The sequence below is a fragment of the Schistocerca cancellata genome, chromosome 4, assembly GCF_023864275.1.
Source record: "Schistocerca cancellata isolate TAMUIC-IGC-003103 chromosome 4, iqSchCanc2.1, whole genome shotgun sequence".
Taxonomy (NCBI): Eukaryota; Metazoa; Arthropoda; class Insecta; order Orthoptera; family Acrididae; genus Schistocerca; species Schistocerca cancellata.
Window position 1 is genome coordinate 137,589,093 of NC_064629.1, and position 18,574 is coordinate 137,607,666.

Below are 18,574 nucleotides of genomic sequence, written 5' to 3' on the forward strand. Positions count from 1 at the left end.
CGTGTTTCATAGGCCTCAAGAGTTGTCAAATTTTTGCTGGAGCCCTGAAGACCGAATTGATTTTATGACTCTTTAGGAGCTGGCGTATATTTCCTGTTAATGAGCCACAGAACGGCAAGAATGCAAACTTCTTCAAATCCTCCTTGTAGTCTTTCTCATTGCGTATTTTCGGAGAGATAGCTTGCGAAATCTGGCAGGTGTTGTAGCCGTTTTCCTTGAATACTTTCCATAAGTGGCTCAGTTCCTTCGGCAAGTTTTCAGACTCTGAGACAGTTTCGGCTCATTGCACTAAGGTCCTCAGAACAGAACTTTCCTGTGATGGATGGTGATGGGCCCGTGTGGGTGGGTTTCCGGTAAATGCTGTGGCTGAGACACCCATTTGCTTTGTGGCAGACGAGGACATCAAGGAACGGCAAGGCACCATCTGTCTCTGTCTCCATCGTGAACTTGATTTTGTCATGGATGTTGTTGAAGTGCTCCAAGAATTCTCCCAGTTTTTCATGTCCATGAGACAGTGAACGTGTCGTCAACATAACGATAAAAGGAACTAAGCTTTTCAGGAGCCGTATCCAGGGTGATGTTTTCAAAGTACTCCATGAACAGATTGGCTGCAACTGGAGCTAATGGGCTTCCCATCCCAACACTGTCTGTCTGGTTGATATATTCTCCATCATACAACAAATGTGATGATGCCAGAGTGTGCTTGAATAAATCCACAACACTGTCGTCAAATAACTGGGAGACAGATCTATAGAGTCTTTAATGGGAACGCGCGTGAACACTACATCAAAGCTGACCATAATATCCCCTTCTCCAAGACTGATGAAGTCAGCTGTATTCTTGATGTGGTGCACACAGTGACCAACGTGTGGGATAAGGAGGTTGGCAAGATGTTTCATGAGCCTGTAAGTCGGCAATGTAATGGTGTTCACAATGGGGCATAGAGGAGTGTTCTTCTTGTGAACCTTTGGAAGGCCACACAATGTAGGTGGTCGAGGTGCTTGAGGGAAAGGGAAGAGATTTTTGATGACATTCTCTTCCAGCAAAGACCTCTTGAGAAGCTCTGACGTCTTCCTCATTATTCTTGAATTTGGGTCCTTTGACAGTTTTTGATATGTCTCTTCCTCCAGCATCAGCCAAATAATGATGGCTGCATTGCCCTTGTCAGCTGGCAGGACTTCGAGGTGTGGATCGTTGCAGAGTTCCCGAGGAACATTATGCTCAGCTCTTGTCATGTTCGAAGTTGGTGGCTTGGATTTAGAAAGAATGCGGCTCATTTCTCAGCAAATTTCTTCTGCAGTTTCACTGGGCATCTTGTGAACTGCTCATTCCATGCCACTTATTATGTCAGAAAATGGGGTGCATAATTAAGCCCCATCCTGAGAGCCGACATGGCACCCGCGTCGATGTTTCTGGTTGTCATGTTGATAATGACGCGTTCTGTTGTTTTCCGCTCTGCTCCATGCTGTTGCTGTTAAATCCGGCCAAATTTCCCTTTCTGCCTTTCTGTGGTTGCCCACTGAGATGACATTTGTTGTGCCACTGTGGCTGCATCAATCCTTTCCCAGTCCAAATCTGAGAGTGACTCCGACAATCACAAGTGGACGGCGATTAGCTCGCGTCCGTTTGCATCCAACTGCTTTCTAGTATGATGTATCCTCTCTCGCCATGAAACTATGCACTCCTGATTACAGTATGTCAGTGGTGTAGCATCTTTGATCACTGTTGATAAGGTGTCCATGTCACTAGGTAACGAGCAGTGTCCTACAGCCAACCTTTGATGTACATAAAATCCCACATAAGTCAGTCTAATAACATGATGCCACTGGCTGGTCAATTATATTTTTTAACATTATATTATATAAAATTTTAACTGTAGAGCATATAAATTGTTACTTAACTATAACTTACAATAATACCCAGCATAGTATTATGGTTTATACTCATGAAGTATAACATGTATCGCTTATGTTGTACCCCACTGGCTAACGATGACAACCCCCCAAGATAGCCGAGAGCGCTAACGCACTGCTTCCTGGACTATGGTAGGCGCACCGGCTCCAGATCGAATCCGCCCAGCGGATTAACGACGAGGGCCGGTGTGCCGGCCAGCCTGGATGTGGTTTTTAGGTGGTTTTCCACATCCCACTAGGTGAATACCGGGCTGGTCCCCACATTCCGCCTCAGTTACACGACTCACCGACATCTAAACACTTTCGCACTATTCCATGAATTACACTAAACACAGACAGCTGGGGTACATGAATTCCGCCCCGGGGGTACGGGGTGGCAGATGGAAGGGCATCCGGCCACCCCTTCATACTAACCTTGCCAAACCTGTTCCTAACAATGCCAACCCTGCGTCAGTGTGGGACATAGCACCAGTGAAAGAAAGAAAGAATTGGCTAAAGATGACATAGGGCGACAGGATAGGGGTGGGGCTTCTGCTATTTAACCCCATGACACCACCACATAGTCAGCAGTCGACATCAGTGGGTGGCATCTACAGTACCTGCTCCATGCCATCATCTCTATACGTCATCACTAGGCATTAATGTTTATTACATTAAATGTTTCACTCTTTTCTTTTGTACTCTAAATTACAGATTATAGTCCGAAGATGATCCACATCAGGTTAAAACCAGTCGCCACTAATGAATAAAATTGGTTTTATGCGATCAAGACTGTTCTATATAATATTTTATGACTAATTCATTGCAGTTGCTGGTGTTCCTAATATGTTGGATTCTGAATTATATGGCTGCTCATCAGTTGTTGGCCATCATTGAGTTGGTGAGTTATTTGATGCGCAGTGACCATTCTGTCTACTATCACAGTTTGTAATAATTGATGACAAACTCTATTACTCACCCATTGTTGGTCGCAGATGCTGACTCTGGTGGCTTCTGTTTTCCCTGAGTCAAGACACTCAAATTACAACCTTGACTCTGTGTCACATGAAAATGTCATTGTATGCAAGACCTCAGAAATGGGATGTCGTGTTTGTCAGGCACCTATAATCTGGCCACAAAATGCATTGACATAGCGTATCCCGCCTATCTCTTGCTAAACTTCTAGTATTAGGTCTGACAGTGTCTCAGTCATTGTCATGAGAAATTATTCCATTCACTTTTGACTGGAGTTATCTGTCTGTAACACAGCATGTATCTCTTATTCATTGGCTAATGGTTGTAGTCTCCTAACGCTAAACAGCAGCTCTTAAAATATAATGTATGAATTAGTGGTGAAAGTTGGAGGGATAGGAGTGGAGCACTTGGTAGGAAGCTGTTATAAGATGTGTGTGTGTGTGTGTGTGTGTGTGTGTGTGTGTGTGTGTGTGTGTGTGTGTGTGTGTCTTGCTGGAAGTATAGGGGACAATAATAGTGAAGCAAGATGGTATAAGATGTATGGTTAGCCTTCCAAAAACAGTAACTTATGCTCAAGGGGATATGTACAAAGGTCATTCCATAAGTCGTGACAACATGGTATATCTTGTGATAATGCGACAACATGAGACTACAACGATGTGCATTGAAGTAGTACGGCAGTGTGTATCTGAATGCTGACATAAAATAGGGTTCTAGTACAGAATGTCATGGCAGAGGTTGAAATGGAATACATGCATTGGAACTCTATGTAAATTTATTGTGCACGAGTACAAATGGAACAAGAATGAATCAAAATCAACTTTTGTGTGTCGAAATAGTGCCACAGTGCATACAGCATTTCCAGCAGTGGGGAAGTCGTTGAATGTCATTGGCACTGCCATCAGTGTGCGCCACCTGTTGCCGAAATGCCAGGAAGACATTCACTCTGTTTGCATAGTACGTCCCACACAAGGATTTCCTTAGTTGTGGAATGTGGTTAAAGTTACATTGATTGAGGTCTGGTGAGTAGGGTGGATGGGGAGGATCCATCTTGTAGCACAATCAACCTCACACTGAATGTTTCAGGCACTAATACCAAGCCATCTTCGCATGCAGTCACAAACTGTCAGTTGCTTTTGGTAATGTTTGCCACAGACTTCCAAATGTATTTACTGTGATTACAGCATTGCCATACATTCACATGAGATACCATAGTTACCATGACTTATGGAATGACCCTCACAAGATTTATCTATTGTGACAATTGCTGCATTAATTGTATGCCAAGTATGGGACTGCGGGTGATGAAGTGACCTTCACTCCATGCTGTTCATTTATTGACCATTAACCATTGAGCTGTTTGCTCTCATGAAGAACAATGTATACGAGATAGTCATAAAGTTTTAATTGCTGCCATGAAAACAATCAAGTTGTGACCATGAAGCTTGGTTATGGTTTTAGTCCTTCTCTGCATATTTACCCTACAACGTGACACGTATTTCCCAACAATGGGTCACTTGATGGAGATATTGATTGGAGACATCTGCATTTGGGCTCTTCAGGAAACATTCTACCTCAAAATTTATCTCATTGTCATTCTAGAAATGCATGCCACACAATGCTTTCTCTATCTGAGGACTGAGGAAGAAGCCACTGGGTGCAAAGTCAGGGGAATATGGGGAAGGGGTGGGGGGATAATCATGAAATTTTGTAGCTTAAAGAAGCAGCATATGACTGTCCTGAGCATAATGAGTTGGGGTGTACTGCAGATGGAGACAGGTGGAGAAATCACCCATGGTACTATGTGAGACCAATCACATAATAAATTTGCCAGCACAGGAGTCCTTGCTGTGGAGGAGGGCTACCAAGCACACTTGTTCAGAGAAGCCCCAGAGATCCTCAAATATGACAAGAAAGAGAAAAGTTTCAATGTGAGTGTATCCTTGGTACCCATGCTGCAGTGAATGACCATTGCAGGTAGCAAGGGCAAAACCACAGTGTTAATGATCAGGAAAAAGCCTTCATATGTTGGCCTGACAGGCGTGTGTAAGCTGCAGCTGTGAGCTCAATTCCAATGAGCCACCCACAGTGGAGGGTGAAACCTTGACCATGCCAGCCACTTGTGCTGGCGAAAAGTCAGACAAATCATCAATTGAATGTCGGCCGAAGAACCCGAGACGGAAGCTAACAGGCAGTCTGTCAGCAAGTGGCTGAAAAAGCCTAAATAATTTTGTAAAAAGCTAATTATGTAACTTTATTTTTTTATGGTGATAATTTAAACTTTGTAACTACCCTTCATAAAGGGTGACTGTCTGCCAACGAAAGACTTACCAAAGTACAGTTAGTGACTCAAAGCTCAGGTCTACTATACCACTGGACAAATTTTAACATAGCTGGCAATGAAATTGTGTATGAAATATGACAATGTTTCATTTAATTTTAATGGGAAATCAGCAATCTTCCATACTTTTGCTTGTAAGACTGAAAACTTTTGACATAATTCTAAGGACATATTGATGTAACTCTACTGTATATTTCATGCTGTTGACCACTTTGTGACAGATTTGGCAAATTGTCTCCAAACATTTTCAGTAGCAATTATTATTATTATTGTTGTTGTTGTTGTTATTGTTGCTCATTATTTTGTTTGCAGTTAATTCTTTTTTTTCACTGTTATATGCTGGACCTTATCTGATCCTCTTTCCAGCTTGGAACATGTTTTTCTTGCTTCTTCCCTTTTAATCATTGTATTGTCCAATGGTCTTGCCTATTGAATACACCAGTTCTCATCAGATCAGTGCAGTTAAGCAACATTGATAGTGGTCAGTACTCGAATGGGTAAATACTTGGCTATGTCCTACACTGCTGGCTGTTTTCCCTTTGCCTTATGGTAAAAGGGAGGAGGAATGGCGGCATAAAGTCAGTGTCAACCAGTCTTTGCACCCATGTCCTGGATTAAATTCCAAAACCTCTCCTCAGTCTCTCATGAAGCAAGGGCACATGGTACAGTTGATGGTGATCCATCCATCAGATGGGGATGTTAAGCTCAGCAGCCCTCTCGGTGCTATTCGAGAGGAGTAGGCTATCTGCCAGCACTGGGTTTCACCCTCTGCCTTTTCTCATCATCATCCAACACAAATAGTGCAGTCACCTGCACTTACCAGATATACTTATGTGCACAATTCTCTCACTTTGCGAAGGAAAGGTTGATTGTTGTATGTGTGGGACAGAAAAATTTGTCCATTATGGCAGCTGAAGCCGCCTTCAGGGTCTTCCAGCCAACGGTACCATACTGCTTCACTTTTTTAATCATTGCATTTGCAAGTCAGCAGCTACACAGATTTAGGTTTTCCATGGTTACCCTAAATTTCTTGAGGGCAAATGATGAGATGGTTGATTTCCTACCACATCCTTCCTTAGTCTGAGCTCCTGTTCTGCCTCGAATGGCCTCATTATCGATAAGATCTTACACCTTAATCTTCTTTCCTACCTTCCTTCCGTCCTTCCTTCCTTCCTTCCTTCTCTATTTTCCATCTGATATACTGTAATGACAGTGGTGTCTTTTGACACATCAGTCATGTTGTATTTATTGTGCTAAGTGTCCATTGTCCTTAAGCTGTACTTCTGCATTCATCAAAGGATAGTCTGTCTGTTATGTCATCATAGTTAATACAAGATGGTATGTGAAATCCTAATCTTCCTTTAATTCAGGGTAATTGTAAATTATTGGACAATTTTATAATGATTTATATATCCACTGAAAATGAACTTGCATGTATGTGGCTTAAAGCAAATTATAGTGCTTGTTTAAGATCGCTGCCAGTTTCCTTTCCCATTCTTTTTCAAATAAAATTTGTTTAATGTCTCTAATATTCTCATCATCAGTGAGGCATGAAACCCTAATCTTTCTCCTTTCTCCCATTCACAGATCTGCAAATGCAGTTTCCTTCTGTGAAGCCACATCAAACGTCCATGAACACTTGAAGAACTCTCATAATCAATGGTGTATGTGTGAGTGTCTCAATCCCTACATTGCAAAAAAGTGGCAGAAAATAGTTTAGTTTCACAGAAACTGAGAACTGAGTGAACAAGGTAGAAAGAAGTTTATTTGTGAAAAGGATAGATTGCTACTCACTGTAAAGATGACACATTGAGTTGTAGACAGGCACAACAAAAAGACTATTACACATCAATGGTTCCACCCACATATCCGTCCATATTAAACCCATTAACCACACCTCCCTTTTGATAGCTGCCATCCCTTCCACACAAAAAATCTCTCCTCTGCAGTCTGGCCACCCAGTCCCAACCCCTTGCCACAGGGATCATATCCCTGTGGAAGACCCATGTTCAAGACCTGCCCAATCAACCCTCCCAGCACTTCCTATTCCAGTCCTATCACAGGCTTGTCGTACCCCATCAGAGGCTGGACCACCTGTGGAAGCAGCCGTGTCATACACCAGCTCAGCTGTAATAATTACTCAGCTTTTTATATTGGCATGACCAGCTGTCCACCAGGGTGTACAACCACTACCAAACTGTGGCCAAGAGCAGAGTGGACCACCCTGTGGCACAACATGTAGCTGGACATAACAGGTTTGATTTCAATGGCCGCTCCACAACCCAGGCAATCTGGATCTTCCACTTTTACCACCACTTATCTGAACAGTGTGGATTGGAGTTATACTTGCAACACATTCTCTGCACTCAAAATCAGCCCAGCCTCAACCTATGGTAACGTACTGTAACCCATATCTTCCACCCAACAGTTTCTTCCCCCACCCTCTCCACTCGATCTATCACCCCCCTCCCAATTAACGTCCCTTCACTCTCATTGTGCACCGCTCTCTGTCAATGCACCCACCAGACTTTCCACCTCTCTGCTCTTCTGCTTTACCACTCCCTGTTTCCCTCTTCCCTCCCTCATAGCCTCCTGACACTGTGCCCAGCAGCCTTGTTTTGCCACCATCTAGTCCCAGCATGCTCCAACAGGCAGTGCCCACTTCTCTCCCCCCCACACCTGTACCCTGCTATCCCTTCCCCTCTTCCACGCCATTCCGGATTGCTGCTTTAGTTTGGCTCAGTTGAATTCTGGCCATAGATAGCAGTCATGTGTGAATGAGGTGTGCTCGCTTGTGTGAATGTGTGTGTTTCCTTTCTGAAGAAGGCTTTGGCTGAAAGCTCAACTTACAGCTGTCTTTTTGTTGTGCCTGTCTGCAATTCAGTGTTTCATCTGTACGGTGTGTAGCAATGTGTGTTTTTCATAATATTGGTGATATTTTACCTGGACTTTCCATTGTAAGAAGCTTATTTGTGATATGTATGACCTGTAGTGCTCCACCTCTTACCTCACCCCCACCCTTTAGGACTGATATAAGAGGCAGTGACAACATAGTGCTATGTATGTGACAGAGAGCAGTCAAATGTGTCTCATTGTACGGAAAAATTCCAGGAGAAGTTTTGTAGCCAGACCACGCACTTTATCACTGGCATATGTCTACACCTCTGTGGCTTTTCAGATCATTGAACCTCTCACCAACAGAGCATGCCACCTGTAGCAGTATCATAGTGTATAGGATGTAGAGGTCTAATGAATATTGTGCAAGTTGTCATCTATAATCGGTGTAGGTTGATGACTACCCAGACCAGTTCGTGTATCTAACTTAATGGCAACCTGCACATTTTGAGAGCATGTCTGGATATGTGCAGCTTTCCTGCAGTAAAATGTTATTTTCCTCTGATATTGTAATTGTTTACTTTTATCCACAGTGCTGCACGCTCTATGAGGATTCTAGTAAAAGACAATTCCATTTCTCACCCTGGCTGTTGTATAATGGCTGTCATTTGTACCATGATGAGCTGATTTTGCTGTTTGCCATTGTACTCCTATACATGTAAATTTACACTTCCACCCCTTGTGGGTGTATAAAAATGTTTGTCTGACATTTTAATTTCTAGCAATTCCACATTCCCTTTCTGGTTAAACTATTTTATTTCTAGAAATTAGTGGTCTTTACAGGTAATTCATATTGCAATTTTGACATCTTGATATTTGGCAATGATTTCTGTCATTTAATTGCACTTGGTTTTTCTTCTCATATTTTGTGAAAGAAATTCTCGTTCACATCATTTTTTCAGGGTTTGCTCCTTCAGCGGTGGATACTTCTGTTCTGAATGCCATGTAGGCGAAGAATGGATCATTCCAGCGAGGGTAATACATAATTGGGATTTTCGAAGATATCCTGTTTCTGTAAAATCTGCTGCATTCTTGGCTGATGTGCAGCATCATCCTCTTTTGGATCTGAAAGTTCTGAATCCACGGCTGTATTTGGCAATAGAAGAAATGACTCAGCTTCAGGTGAGCAAGTTCTCTCATTCTGGTTCCATAATCATATTACCTATTGCAATATTGTAACTGTCCAATAGTGGCTCAAGTGTAGCTTCTCTTTGTGAAAAACATCATTGTATGGGTTCAGTTTTGAAAGTACAGTACACGATTTCTGTTACATACACTGATGAGCCAAAACATTACGATCACTGACTACAGCAAGACTGAATGCTGTCGGGTGGTATTGCAGGAATGTAACATGGTAATATAAGTATATAAGCAGAGTAGAGAAGAATTGGGGTATCAGAATCATTCTGGTGACAATACAGGCTGCAATAGGGGAAATCCACTGACATAAGTGACTTTGACAGAGAAACCTGGGAACGTGCATCTCAAAAACAGCGAAGCTGTTTGTGTGCTACTGCCATGAGCATCTTATGGAAACTTATTGAAATAATTAGGCAATAAGCTTTTAGAAGTCCATGCCTAATCACAGAATGTTGAAGTTTGAGGCTTACCCACTCTTTAAAGCAGAACAGGTGCTGATGTGTCAGAGATCTGATTTGGTTGGTTTTGTTTTGTTTTGCTTTAGGGCACAAAAAACGACTGGGGTCACATGTGCCCAAGTCAAAACTATAAAACACGAAGACAGAGAGGAGTTATAAAATGATTATATGTCAGTCCCAACTGACATAATAGAAGACAGCTAAAAACAGGCATGTGGAAAAAGGGCTAAAAACGTCACCATACAGAAACGGAGGTCCAAAACTGAAAATTAAGTGGCCTTCGCCATATTGCTTTGGCGGAGAAAAAGTAAAACGCGGTTGACATATCATGCGTCATTTGCTAAAATGGCCAATAACTCAGACTTCAAAGCCAAGCGGGAACATAAACGGTTAAAAAATGGACATTCCATCAGGAAGTGACAGACAGTTAAAACTTGGGCGCAATGTGTACAAAGTGGTGGGGCAGCGCCCACAGTCTAGTTAAAATGAACTCCTTCCGACAGGAGGGCTAGGAAGAGGTCATCAAAGCCACTGGGACAGGCTGAATAATCCTGAGATTATACCCAAGAAGGGAGGACCAATGGCGATGCCAAAGGAACAACCCCTCCTGACAGAGGGCAACACAGAGATCATCAGAGGGAATATAGGAAATAGCGGGCTGAGGTATGAGGACTGCAACCTTGACAGCAGCGTCAGCAACCTCGTTTCCTGCCAGACTGACATGACCAGGAACCCAGAGAAACATCACATTGGCTCCACAAAGAGTTAGCAAGTGACAGTTTTGCTGGACCCGCTGCACTAAGGGATGGGCAATGTACAGTGCACATAGACTTTGAAGGGCGCTGAATGAGTCTGAGCAGAGGACACAATTGAAAAGGCTGTGTTGCCGGATGTACTCCTTGGCCTGATACAGGGCGAAGAGCTCGGCTGTAAATACTGAGCAGTGTGCTGGAAGCTGATATTGAAAGACATGAGTGCCAATGACGAAGGAACACCCAACTCCACAGGCAGTCCGAGAGCCATCAGTGTATACAAGGGTACTATCACGAAGTTCCATGCAAAGGTTGTGAAACTGAAGGCGATATAGCGAGGCTGGAGTAGTGTCCTTAGGAAGCGATGAAGGCCAAGGTTAACATGGGCCACTTCACGAAGCCAAGGTTGTGAAGGGTTCACACCCACCAGGAAAGGTGCAGGTAGTGTGAAGTTAAGTCACTGTAGCAAGTGCCAAAAGTGGACTCCAGGAGGTGACAGAGAAGATGGACGTGCCTCATACTGGCGATCAAAGGAATCATCAAAGAAGAAGGCATAGGATGGGTGGCCACGCATGGCAGACAAACAGCATGCATGCCTGCTGAGGAGAAAGTCACGGCAGTAGGACAGCGGTAGTTCAGTAGCTTCAGCATACAGACGCTCAACCAGGCTAGTGTAAAAGGAGCCCGTGGCCAAACGGATGCCACGATGGTGGATTGTGTTGAGATGGCATAAGAGAGTTGGATGTGCAGACTCATAAGCAAAGCACCCCTAGTCTAGTTTCGAACAGACAATGGACCAGTACAAACAGTGGAGGGTGGTTCGATCGGAACCCCAGGAAGTACCATTGAGGACACATAGGACATTGAGGAACCACGTACAGCGAGCTGCCAGGTAAGACATATGGGAGGATCAAGAGAGTTTCCTATCAAGAATGAGCCCCAAGAATTTTGTAGTTTCAATGAACACAAGGGCAACTGGCCTAAGATGTAAAGATGGTGGGAGAAACCAATTGCGTCACCAGAAATTCATATAGATGGTTTTGTCAGTGGGAAATCGCAGATCTGATGACAGACTACAGTGCTGGAGTAGGCAGAAGTGTTTCACAGTGCATTTGTCAGTGCACATTGTTGAATAGGGAACTTCTCAACAGACATTCCCTACATGTACCCATTTTTACCTAATGACATTGTCAATTATGGTGTCAGTGGGCATGGGATCATTGAGACTGGACCATGAACCAATGAAAAATGTTACCTGGTTGGATGAATCACATTTCTTGTTACACCAGAGTGATGGTCATGGTCATGTCCAGATACAGATACAGGTGAAAGAATGCTTTAAACATGCCCAAACATACCCTGTGCCACAGACAAAGGTTGATGGGGGCAGTTCTATGCTATGAGGTGCACTCATATGGGCTTCCATGGGACCTATGGTAGTAATTGAAGGCACCCTGACAGCTGTGAACTACATGAATATTATTGTGGCCCAACACATTCCTTTATTCTTGTTGTCTTCCCTGAGAGTGATGGCATCTTTCAGCAGGGTAACTGTCTGTGTCACAAGGCCAGACTCTTGCTACAGTGTTTTGAGGAGCATGTTGATGTTTTGGCCATCAAATTTGCCTGAACACATCTGGGATGCTATCAGGTGTCAGCTCAACGTACACAAACCATAACCATTTACAAAATTTGTGTGTAGATATCTGATGCCACATACATTCAGAGAAGAGAATCCATGCCATGTGTGATCACTGGTGTACTGCTTTCCAGAAGTGCACAAACGCACCGTAAAGCAAGTGGCTATAATGTTTTGACTCGTCATTGTGGATAACTACTGTCATGTGGAAATGCAAGTGCCAGAAATTACACATCAGCCTACTGTGTTGTTTTTGTAGCCAAGAGGCAAAAACATTTGACTCATGCACAGATACACTTTAAGTAGTGGTTCAGTAATCTGTCTGCTATTCAGCATCTTACTTGTTATTCATAAGCAAATGAAGGCCAAGCACATGTGGTAAGCTCAAAAGCTCTTTTTACTGCCCTATGAATCAAATCAACACAAGCACTCCAATTAACATTGAAGACAGACTCTTTTATGATGAGTCTCAGCATTCATAACACTGATTTTAGTGAGATATTGTTTGATACAAGTCTTAATTTTGAGTGGGTCCAATTTGTATTATATCACTATTGTCGTTGCACATTTATGGTTCTGTTGTCTCCTTCTTTGTGAATTCTGCATTTCGTTATAGGCCTACATATCTGAAGTCATTCATCACCGAACAAAGTTAATTGTCTGTACTTTTGAAAACCTATGATCAAAGACTGTGAACTGGATAGTTTCAACTTTCTCAGAATCACTGTCAACTGTTGACAACAAATCACAGGTAGTCAGTTAATCAGCGTTAACGAGTATCCCCAAAAGAAGCTTTCAGTGTCATCAACTCCTAGTTTTGTTCAATTGGTTATGATGAAATCAGTAGTAAAATAATTAAATATTGTTTAGTTCAACTTAGTAATATATTGAGTTACTCGTGTAATGAATCTTTTTGTGGTGAAACTTTCCCAGAGAGACTTAAATGTGCTGTTATCAAGCAGTTTTACAAGAAAGGAGGCAACATGTTAGTGATGAATTACAGTCCCATCTCATTACTATTAGTATTTTCAAAAATGCTCAAGATATTAATGCACCAGTGGTCACCCATTTGGAGCGAGTAAGGATAAGTTATCTAGAGATTTTATTTTTGAACTCACTTTTGTGCTCTGAGTTTCCTGCTGCTGAGTCCGCTCCCACCTCGTCCACCATTTTAGCACATGATGCGTGGTTCCCACAGGGAGGTTGCTGAAATGAACTTATACCTTGGCAGAGCTTTGGTCACAAACCTCAACCAATAGGAAAATGGGAGGAGATCATGTGAGGCATAAGGAGATCATGTGAGGCATCATATTTTATGAGAGGAATGTAGGTTCCAGAATTGGCTTTCTCTCTACCAGCTTACTCCGACCTGAGAATATGCATCTTTTCCTTGTTCCACTATAGCCTAGTTAGAATGTTCCCTCCAAGACAATGGCTGGCTGACCACATTCCCTAGGTGCTACAGCACTGCATCCACATGTCAGAACCATGTCAGCAGCGCTCACTGTCCATCACTTGCTTTGCACACGTTGGCATGCAGCCAGCAGTTTCAGCAGTTTGTATCAAGTGGCTTGGAAAAAAAAGGTACATTCATTTAATACATGACAAAGAATTGGACCAATAAATGTCATTGGATTTCAAATTTATCTATTATTCATAAGACTTTTTATTCGCAGATGACAAATAAATGTTTTTATTTGTGTAAGTGAATAATGTTTCGAATAATATTTGTTATTCACAAATAATTAATAATATTTTTATCACAAATAATTAATAATATTTTTATCTATATTCATTATACATCATTAAAATAAATTTTGCCTAACTCTGATGGTAAGCAAAGTGCATGACGCATGCGCACACTGCAGATTCTCAGCCTATGTGTGAGTGAATGTATGCGCGTGCCTTCCGCTTGAAGAAAGCATATATCTTGCAAATTAAGTCTCACCCCCGTATGTGGAATGTATCACTTACTACGAACATCAGTGATGACAGCTTGCAACAAATGGAACAAAAATTCACTATGTGATTCGCTACGATAGCATTTCATGCTCACATTAGCTATGGCATTCACAGCAGAGCGATCAGAACACTACTGAACACTTGTTGGCCATCGGAGAATGCATAATGTAAGTGCGCAGAACAAGCCTAAACTCGACCACTCCAACTATATGCGTGGCAGCATCGGTAAACTTTGGCAGCTTCCACAAAGTGTACTCGCACTCTCTCTCATGCACCGCAGTCGTGTGAACACCACGTAGATTTGGCACATGCTTGCAGTGCTCTATAAGTGTGCCCATTGTCCAAATGTTCAAATTTGTGTGAAATCTTATGGGACTTAACTGCTAAGGTCATCAGTCCCTAAGCTTACACACTACTTAACCTAAATTATCCTAAAGACAAACACACACACCCATGTCCGAGGGAGGGCTCGAACCTCCTCCGGGACCAGCCGCACATTCCATGACTGCAGCGCCTTAGACCGCTCGGCTAATCCTGCGTGGCTGCCCATTGTTACCCGTATCATGTATTACATGCTCTGTAGCTTGCCAGTGTGCCTCTTCTTATTTAAAAATACCCCCTTTGTTGCCCACTCCTAATGCTGACTCCTCAGGCACCTGAATGATGATGTATAATAGACTTTATACATATTTAGTACAGAAAAACATACTTATTAGCAAACAATTTATTTCAAAAAGAACTGTCAACTGACATATTGACAGACGATATACTGTAATCAGTAAATCAGAAATTACTACCATTGGGAATATTTTGTGACTTGGCTGATACTTGCGTGTGTGAACCGTAATATTGTAATGCAAAAGTTAAAATATTACAGAATAATAAGCACAACAGGTTCATGGTTTTTATGTTATCTGAATGACAGAAAGCAATATTTGTCAGTTCCATGTCAGGCACATAACAATGGGCACTTGGAGTTTAGAGAAATCAGATGTGGTGTTCCTTAAGGTTCTATTTTGGGTCTTCTGCCGTTTCAACAAGCAAAATTTATACCTTTTGCACACAATACAAGCATAAGAATAAAAAATAGTACCAGTCTCTTTATAGAAAAGGCAATTAATGAATTATTTGGAAACATCATCAGATAGTTTCAAGACAAATTAATTATCATTGAATTTTGACAAGATTGGTACATAAAGTTCAAGACTCTCACAGAACTCTGAAAGCTGAAAAGGTAGGTTTCCAAATACAAAAAGTAGAAAGTGTTACGTTTTTGGGACAACAGGTAGATCACAAACTCAATTGTTGTGTGAATCTCCTTTGTTCAGCTATGTTTGTGGTACACATGATCACTGCTATAGGAGATTTAAAAATGAAGCAGCTAGTTTATTCTCATTATTTACATTAACTAACAAGTTATAGAATCATTTTCTTGGAAAATTCAAGTTACAGGTATTATATTTTCAAAAAACAGAAGTGTATTGTAAGAATTATATGTGGTGTTAACTCAGAAACAGCCTGCTGAGACTGGTTATTTGGACAACTATTTCACAGTTCATATATTCATTTATGTCCTTTGTCATTATCATTATTTCTCTTTCCTTAAAAAGTAGAAAGAATTGTGAATATGACATTAGCACCAAAAAGAACCTCTACAAAGACTTCAAGAGCTTAATTTAAGTACAGGTACACATGTATCTGATAACTAACCAGAGCACATTAAATGTCATGTAGATAAGATAGTGCAATTTAAGACTGAATTAATGAACTTTCACTCCATTGAACAGCGTCTTCACAGAAACTCTTAAATTTAATATTTTAGTTTAATACAGTGTGTACATAAAGTCTGGGAACACTTTCAATTATTTACTGCACAAGAACTTAACATTGTACAGGTGTCATACATATTGCATTTTGAAGAGAAACTCTGAATTTTTTTTTTTTTTTTTTTAATATTACAAACATTCAATATGCGAACCATTGATGACCCGGCAGATGTTAATATGGTAATCGAATTCTTGCCATACCTGTCCCAGCGTGGCATCATCGACTGTGACAGTCACTTCCTGTATTCTCTCCCGTAGCTCTGCTACATCACATGGTAGAGGCGGTACATACACCAGATCTTTAATGTGGCCCCACAGAAAAAAGTCACACGGAAGGAGACCTGGTGATCAGGGAGGACATTTCATGAAACAGCACCTGAACTCGCCATGTTTCTGACTGTAATCCGTTCATCATAAGAATGAACCTGATGTAAACAAACACAAATGCAATGATTGGTCAGAAGCTGTGACACACAAACATTGGTATTGTTACACTCTTGGAAGTAGGTCCTACTTATGTGTTATATATCTTATTACTAAGTTACGTTAAATGAAACTTACAGATATTGAAATGTATTAACAGCCATCAACGTTTTTCTTAATCACGCTTTAGCTATGTAGTTTTTATTTGAAAAATCATGTACAGTCACAGCATCTGCAACGTTGTGCTCTGATTGTTGCACTGTTAATGCGCAGTATGAAAATGGCTGAGGCTGCTATCTGTTCCGTAGTGAAACCCGCGCATGGAACACGGTTAAAAAGTGTTGAGAAATAGGCTCTTCTTAATGTTTTTCATAAATTTACAGAGATAATTGGCTTTGAAGTTTTTGCAGTGGTGTATATACTGATACTGCAGTTGATGAACATATCCACATTAAACGTTCAGTGCAGTCGGAAGTGGAAAGAAATGTGAACTAAATGCGGTTATTCATGCATCGGTTCAAATCTCCCCACTATAATTTTTTTCCTCGTTTAGTTTGAAATACCTACATCTTGTAATTATAAAACTCATCGTTTTTTTATGAATAATGTACATCTTCTTGTTTCTAATAAACATGAAAAACAATCATTTTCACAGCATCGAGCACATCACACAAATGCTGCATTTTTACATTTCTTATTGTACCATTACAATATGAACCCGACAGAACTGATCTGGAGCCAAGCTGTGGGATTGGGCCCGAGAAGTAACAAGACTGTTAAGCTGCCAAACATACTGGAACTAACACACGCAGCTTTTTCACACTTCACTGCCGAATGCTGGTGGGATATAGAGCGGCTTATCATAAATGAAGAAGAGAAAATGCTGCGCCTGGTTGGCTTCGTGGATTCTGTTGTTGATAGGCTCTTTATCAACATAGCAGGTGACACTTCCAGAACTCAAATGTATTTCTTGGATTCTGATAAGGAAGGAGCTAAGAGATTACCAGATGACTGACCGTAAGTAATACCTTCAGTGGCTTCAATATTTAACTATATGGTGAAATCCTTCCGTACTCTCTTACGTTACACACAGCTTATGTAGAAAAAATTACCCTGTGGTTAAGTCAGGAATTTTCATCATCCTTGTTTATAATTACTATAGTACATTAGCTAAAAACAATAATGTATAGTGGTTTTCGTCTAGTTGTCTAAGGAGCGTATTGTGGGATATATGCAGTGTATTATTTCATTCTGCTTAAAAATTAAATGACATCCAATGATGTATTGCTCCTCTGCTCGTCTCTTTCTATGTATGCACTACAGTGGGCCACATCACTGCAAGCTAGCCATACCAGCTTACAGGCCAGTGCTGTCCAAGTTAAATGCGCTGGTAAAGCTGTTGTCTTGTATTATTGCTAAGTCGATGTGCCCGTAACGCACAGCAAAAAACGTACCCTTATTATTGTACTTGACAGTACTTGAGACGGCTTGGCTTCAATCCCATGTGAAATGGAAATCCAATGAGGTTCCAGCAAATGCATAAGAATACATAGTGCAATGTTCACATCAGGTTTATTCTTATAATGAATGGATTATAGCACTGAAAAAAAGAAAAAAAATCAGGGTTTCTCTTCAAAATGGCATATGTATGATATCTGTACAGTGTTTGGTTCTTGTGCAATAAATAATTGAAAATGTTCCCGGACTTTATGTGCACCCTGTATATAATTAGAATTAGTGCTGTAATACAGTAATGTAACATTATTTCACTGTTGTGCACTTAAATTAAATGTATATCTTTGACTTCTTTCCACATCCCAGAGAGCACTCTCCATGAAATACAACTCATTTAATGTAATGTAACTGAAAACTAAACTATTTCAATGTATGACATAATCATAATGTATTACAGACTCTACGAATACAGCTAAATCTTCTCCGTGCATACCTGTTTACATGCAGGGAGCCTGTCATTGAAGATCTTCAGAAACATGTTTGGCCAAGAGAATATTTATATGAACATGTTCATCTCTACGCCGTTTCGGTAAGTGCCTTAGTTAACTTTATGTTGTATAAAATTCTCATGTCCTATCATGTCCTAGGTATGTCAAGGCAAAGTCAGAACTGAAATCTCAGATCATTTGTGTTGTTGTATATATCTTCTGTATATATATATATATGTTGGGCTTCTAGTGATTGGGGCTGAATGAGGTAGTTTACCGTTACAACACTGGATGTACCACCTACAGGAATATTAAAGAGGCTGTTAGA

General features: G+C 41.2%; 1 protein-coding gene across 2 annotated transcripts in view; it reads left to right on the top strand.

The window, feature by feature from the left end:
• The window catches only part of LOC126183437 (run domain Beclin-1-interacting and cysteine-rich domain-containing protein), a 152,813-nt gene that overhangs the window by 88,214 nt on the left and 46,025 nt on the right, over window positions 1-18,574 (top strand). Inside the window, exons 5-7 of one of the 2 annotated variants that reach the window (XR_007536751.1) lie at window positions 9,006-9,225; window positions 17,029-17,320; window positions 18,216-18,338. Coding sequence is in view for 1 of the 2 variants with exons in the window: in XM_049925424.1 (XP_049781381.1) it covers window positions 9,006-9,225; window positions 18,216-18,347 (352 nt within the window). In the remaining variant the exon portion in view is untranslated. Of the gene's footprint in view, window positions 1-9,005; window positions 9,226-17,028; window positions 17,321-18,215; window positions 18,348-18,574 lie in introns of those variants that run through there. The other variant, XM_049925424.1, reaches the window with a different exon arrangement.